The sequence below is a fragment of the Tasmannia lanceolata genome, unplaced genomic scaffold, assembly GCF_043159265.1.
Source record: "Tasmannia lanceolata isolate RefF3 unplaced genomic scaffold, GAP_Taslan_0.1 ptg000008l, whole genome shotgun sequence".
NCBI lineage: Eukaryota > Viridiplantae > Streptophyta > Magnoliopsida > Canellales > Winteraceae > Tasmannia > Tasmannia lanceolata.
The window spans coordinates 30,213,112-30,219,111 of record NW_027518685.1 but is presented as its reverse complement, the minus strand read 5'-3'; the positions used below and the strand labels follow the sequence as shown (position 1 = coordinate 30,219,111).

General features: G+C 43.0%; 1 protein-coding gene across 1 annotated transcript; it reads left to right on the top strand.

The window, feature by feature from the left end:
• The first annotated feature begins 333 nt into the window (after nt 1-333).
• On the top strand, nt 334-3,277 carry LOC143882872 (uncharacterized). The gene is made up of 4 exons (XM_077386264.1): nt 334-862; nt 1,498-1,867; nt 2,238-2,448; nt 2,891-3,277. The coding sequence occupies exons 1-4, from the start codon at nt 334-336 to the stop codon at nt 3,275-3,277; spliced, it is 1,497 nt and encodes a 498-aa protein (XP_077242379.1).
• The last annotated feature ends 2,723 nt before the right edge of the window (nt 3,278-6,000 follow it).

Genomic DNA, 6,000 nt, shown 5'->3' with positions numbered 1-6,000 from the left:
CCAGAAGAGATTGAAGAATCAACTGGCTAGGAATTACAAATCTCGGTTCATGCTCTAGCTGGATCTACCTCTTATCGTACCATGCGAATCCAGGGGTATCTCAAATGTCGGCCTGTGGTCATCTTGATTGATTCTGGAAGTACCCACAACTTCTGAGATCCGGATGTGGCCAAATGAACTGGGTGTGAAGTGCAACAAACTAACCCATTGTCTGTCTCCATGATGGATGGGACGAAATTGGTTAGCACGGTTACATGCAAACAATTTCAGTGGGTCATGCATGGCACAACCTTTCAAACAAACATGCGATTACTACCGTTGGGCGGGTGTGATATGGTACTAGGGGTGCAATGGCTACCCACCTTAGGGCCAATTGTTTGGGACTTTGCGCAACTCCGGATGGAGTTTTCAGCCAACGGAAAGCAGCATGTCATTGGAGGTGCAAGAGGATGTTCTGTGCAATTGATTGACAGTAACAAGATGGAGAAGCTACTAAAAAAAACATGTACATGGGGGGGTGGCACAATTTTGTGCCCTGCAAAGCTTACGACGAGGAAGTTTGTCCCTCCCCCACGGACCCATGGTCATTGTATTCCATTGAAGCCGGGTAGCCAACCCCCTAATATTCGACCGTACCGATACCCGCACATACAAAAGGATGACATTGAGAAAGCAATCAAGGAGATGATGGCTGCTTGTGTTATACGACCGAGTGTTGGTCCTTTTTCTTCACCAGTTCTCATGGTAAAAAAAAAGGACAATTCGTGGCATATGTGCATAGATTATAGAGCATCGAACCGAGACACCATCAAGGATAAGTTCCCAATGCCAACAATTGATGAGCTTCTTGATGAGTTGCATGGTGCTACATACTTCTCTAAACTAGACTTGTGCTCCAATTCGTGTCCACCCACGCGACATGTACCAGGCGGCCTTTCGAACTCATGAGGGGCATTATGAATTCCTGGTCATGCCTTTTGGGCTCACAAACGCACAATCCATGTTTCAAAGTCTTATGAATGAGCTATTCCGACCCCACCTGCGCAAATTTATTCTTGTATTTTTTGACGATATTTTGGTGTACAACAGAACATGGTCCGAGCATCTACTACATTTATAAACTACGTTGACTCTTTTGCGAGAGCATCAACCCTATGGCAAACGATCTAAGTGTGTCTTTGGAAAATGTGAACTAGAATATTTAGGGCACACAATATCAGAAAAAGGTGTGGCAGCAGACCCCTCAAAAATAACAAGTATGTTGCATTGGCAAAAACCAAAGAATGTTACTAATCTTCGCGGCTTCCTCGGATTAACCAGTTACTACCGTCGTTTTGTACAAGACTACGAGAAGATTAGTCGGCCACTCCCTCAAATGGTCAAAAAGGACAATTTTCAGAGGAAGCTTTTGATTCTTTAAAAAGAGCCATGACAACTACTACTGTTTTGCCCTACCAGATTTCTCAAAGATCTTTGTTATTGAATGTGATGCTTCAGGAGCCGGGCATGGGGCGGTGCTTTTGCAAGAGGGGAGGCCTATTGCATTTCTTAGCAAACCATTATCTGACAAACACCTTGGGCTTTCAACATATGGGAGGGAGATGCTTGCCATTGTCTGTGCCGTGGGAAAATGGCATCATTATCTGGCCTGCCCTTATTTTCATATTCGAACTGATCATGTTAGCCTCAAATATCTTCTAGATCAACGAGTGACAACAGTTGCTCAACAAAAGTGCCTTACAAAGCTATTGGGCTACAAGTATGAAATCATCTACAAGAGTGGCCAAGACAACAAAGTGGCTGACGCTTTCTCTCGACTCCAAGATAGTGGAAGCTCCTTGATGGCCTTGTCGACCGTTCTTCCTCTGTGGGGATGATATAAAGCGCAGTTGGGAGACCGACCCAGAACTACAAAAAACTATCAGTTTGTTGCAGGCCAATCCAGATTTAGTGCCCCCATACTCTTGGAGAAATGGTCAGCTTCTCCGGAAGGGACGTTTGGTTTTTGGTGATGACCCTACCCTCCAACGTCAACTTCTAATTGAGCTCCATAGCAGCGCCATTGGGGGCCATTCGGGTGTACATAAGACAGTCCAACGGGTGCGGCGTTCCTTTTATTGGAGTGGATTTCGACATGATGTGAAATGATTTATTGCTGAATGTGATACATGTGAGCGCAACAAATCTGAAAATGTGCCATATCTGGGCTTGCTACAACCACTTCCCATTCCAAATAGGGTATGGACAGATATTTCCCTCGACTTTATTGAAGGACTGCCCACATCACATGGGAAAGATGTTATTTCCGTAGTAGTTGACCGTCTTTCCAAGGCTGCACATTTCATATCTCTGACACATCCTTACACCGCCAAAGATGTTGTCCAACTCTTCTGTGATCACATCTACAAGTGGCATGGTATGCCCTCCACCATTGTTAGTGACCGGGATGTAATTTTCACCAGTCGATTTTGGACGGAGTTATTTCACTTGCAAGGAACTCATTGGAAGATGAGCTCGGCCTACCACCCACAGACTGATGGGCAAACAGAGATTGTTAATCGATGTCTTGAAAATTATCTCCGGTGTATGACGGGCGATCATCCAAAAGAGTGGACTAAATGGCTATCACTTGCCGAATGGTGGTATAATACATCAACAAAAACCACTCCATATGAAGCTCTCTATGGCCAGCCACCCTCTTCGCACATTACTTATACTGGGAGATTCAAGCGTGGCGGCATTGGATCAACAACTGAAGGACCGTGAGGCCATTATTAGACTTTTATGAGAGCATTTACAGCAGGCCCAAGAACGCATGAAAAAATATGCAAATGTACATCGAAGTGAATGAGAATTTGAGATTGGTGATTGGGTCTACTTGCGCCTCCAGCCGTACAAGCAATCTACAGTCACTCTTCGACGCAATCTCAAATTGTCTCCTCGGTATTTTGGGCCTTATCGTATTTTACAAAGAGTGGGCAAGGTCGCTTATAAGCTGGAGCTACCTTCTTCATCACGGATCCACCCTATATTTCATGTCTCTTTATTGAAGAAGAAGCTTGGGCAACAAGTGGTACCCCAAACTCAGCTACCACAAGTTGATAATGAGGGTCACATTCAGCTTGAACCGGTGGCAATTTTAGATTGCCGACTTGTTAATCGTAACAACCAAGCTATTACGCAGGTCCTTGTTCAATGGTCTAATTCATTCATTGAGGGCGAAACTTGGGAAGATTTTCAAGCATTCTCTGCTAGATTTCCTGACTTCCGACCTTGAGGAAATGTACACAGGAGTCCCTTACCTCTGTGCTGTGTTACTTGGTCTATACAACCTGTGAGGGTTTCAGAAAGCCAAGGAAGAGAACTGTGTGCTTAAATAAATGAGAACTATGTTCTTAAAATAAATGAGACATTATGATGTGTGCATGGGTTCGGTGGCTTGCTTGGGGAGTTGGTTACCCGAATAAGTGGGATCCTTGAAGATCTCCTAATTGAATCTTTTAGTCGTTGTAGTTTGAACGAGTCTTTAGTTGGACTCTTTAGTTGGACTTATCTCTGTTTGTTGATTTTCCTTTATTGTAGGAGTAATTTTCTCCACGTCAGTTGTTAGTCTTGGCTATTTATGGCCATGGAATAATAAGAATAACGTACCGAAATTTCTAAATTATTGGGTTAATACTCAAAGGAGACTAGCCATCTCGAATTTGGCATTTCTTTCTCTGTTTGACGTATCATTCTTGGTATCCTTTGCTCTGGCCATGGCTGAAAACCCTCAGCCCAGTCTAAAGCTTCGCGAGGTTACTGAAATCGTGATGCAACAACGTGAATCCTTGCAACAAATGGAGGGCCGATCTGCCAATCTCCAGAAATTCATGCTGGAGGTGCGTCAAGAAATGGCGGCAATGAATTCTCAAATGCGGGAATTGACGAAATCCCAACAAGGTGGTCGATTTCGCCAAACTGGAGACTCTTCTTCAGTTGGCCCAACGGAGCAAGCTACTCCTAACAAGCCCCCAAAAGTAGACCTTCTCAAGTACGACGGAACTGAGGACCCTATGGGATGGATCCTCCAGACGGAGCAGTACTTCCAAGTCTATGATATCCGACCCACCAAAAGGTATTGTATGCCTCTTTCTCTCTCAAAGGAAAGGCATTACAGTACTACAAATATCTGCAACACGCCGGCATTCTTGGGGATTGGCCTGAGTTTGTCACACATCCTTAGAACGGAGATTTGGCCCCACGGCATACGAGGACCCTGAAGGGGCTCTTGCCAAGCTAAGGCAAACCACTACCGTTGTCGTTTATCAAGAAGAGTTCGAAGCCCTCTCGGATCGAGTGGATGGGTTAAGTGATCACTTCTTGACTCGAACCTTCATCAGCGGGCTCAAAGATGAGATTCACAACACAGTTAAATTGCTCCGGCCGGTGTCCCTCACCGAGGCCATCGGACTCGCCCGTATGCAGGAGCAAAGCCTCATAGCCCATATAACACCACGAACTATGCCGAATCCGTCACCTCTGCAAAAACTCCAACGCCGACAATTCACAAGCTTTCCTTTGCTGAAATGAAGGACCGACGAGAAGGCGGTCTTTGTTATAATTGTGACGGGAAGTTCGCTCCGAGGCACCGTTGCAAACAACAAACCTTGTTCTTACTTGAATCCACTGAGGCGGTAGACTATTCCTTAGATATGGAGCTTGAGGAGATCTTTGTTAAAGGAATATCCTAACCTCAACCTTGAGGACAAGATTCTTTGAGCGGCTTGCTTGGGGATGTGCCCGCAAAATGTGAGGAATATCCTAACCTCACATTTTGATATTTTCACTAACTCGTCTTGCACATTTGTGCACCAAGTACTACCAAGGTGTTGTTACTATTCCTAGGAATGTGCCCGCAAAATTTCAAAGGGAAAGAACGAAAAATGGCAAAAAAGACGAGCCAAGTTTGTGCAGATATCAAATATGTGTGAGCTGATATCAATTCCTTGTGCAAAACTAAAGACCAACTGAATAGTGCCATTATTGGAACCTGAGTGTGCTGATATCAGCTCCTTTTCAGTATAAAAGACAAGAAAGTAGGTGCAGTAATTGAAAACGGGGTCAATTAGTGCAATTATCAAAGCGTGGTTGTACTAATAACATTTCCCTTTTTACAAAAGGAGGGTGAATCATCTGAATGGTGGATGCCCATCAGAAAAGGGAGGTTAAATATATCATGACATTGTTTTTATCCCTGTAGTTTATTTGTTGATATGTTTAGCGGTAGCATTACTTTTTTATTGCTTTGATCACTTGCTTAGCTGTAGCATTACATTTCTTTATTGTTTTGATCATATACTTAGCAATAGCATTGTTATTTTCTTGATCACATGCCTAGTTATAGAGTTACCCATCTCTTTATTGCTTTGATTACTTGTTTATTCACATGTTTAGCTATAACATATACTTGCTTATCTTATCTTGATTATCTGTTTACTCTATTTCTTGATTATCTGCTTATTGTCTCATTATCTGCTTATTACTCTTTATCATTATACTTGTTCATTTACTTGCTTATCTGCTTAGCTGTAGTATGCATGTGATTATTTACCGCTTACTTAGATGTGATGAGTTAGGATTAGTGGAGACAAGTATCCGGATTATCTGAAAATGAATTGGTACTAGTCTTCTCCGCCTTCCAATGAGTGATGTGATTTCCAAAACTCTCTTCTTAAAATTCCTAACCTTTCTTCTCAACCTTCCTAATCTCAACGTCCTTCCCATTTCCTCATTGTATAAGGATTTGTTGCAGATTTTATTTCCATAAGGCTCTTCTCAATATTCCCAATCTCAGCAACTTCCTTCCAATTTCCTCATTGAATAAGGACTTTTCTATATAAAAACCCATGCACATCTTTCATTCATCTCTCGTGCCCCATCTATCTCTCGGTATCTCTCTCTTTTCCTTCTTTAGAACCAATTCAGATTCTCCTCCAAGGTAAATATACTATTTAGATA

Coding starts and splice junctions, on each gene's coding strand:
- LOC143882872 (XM_077386264.1), top strand. CDS start 334: ATGGTACTAGGGGTGCAATGGCTACCCACCTTAGGGCCAATTGTTTGG. Junction 863..1,497: donor GCTTCTTGATGAGTTGCATG/GTGCTACATACT, acceptor GTGATGCTTCAG/GAGCCGGGCATGGGGCGGTG. Junction 1,868..2,237: donor TTGTCGACCGTTCTTCCTCT/GTGGGGATGATA, acceptor CATTCCAAATAG/GGTATGGACAGATATTTCCC.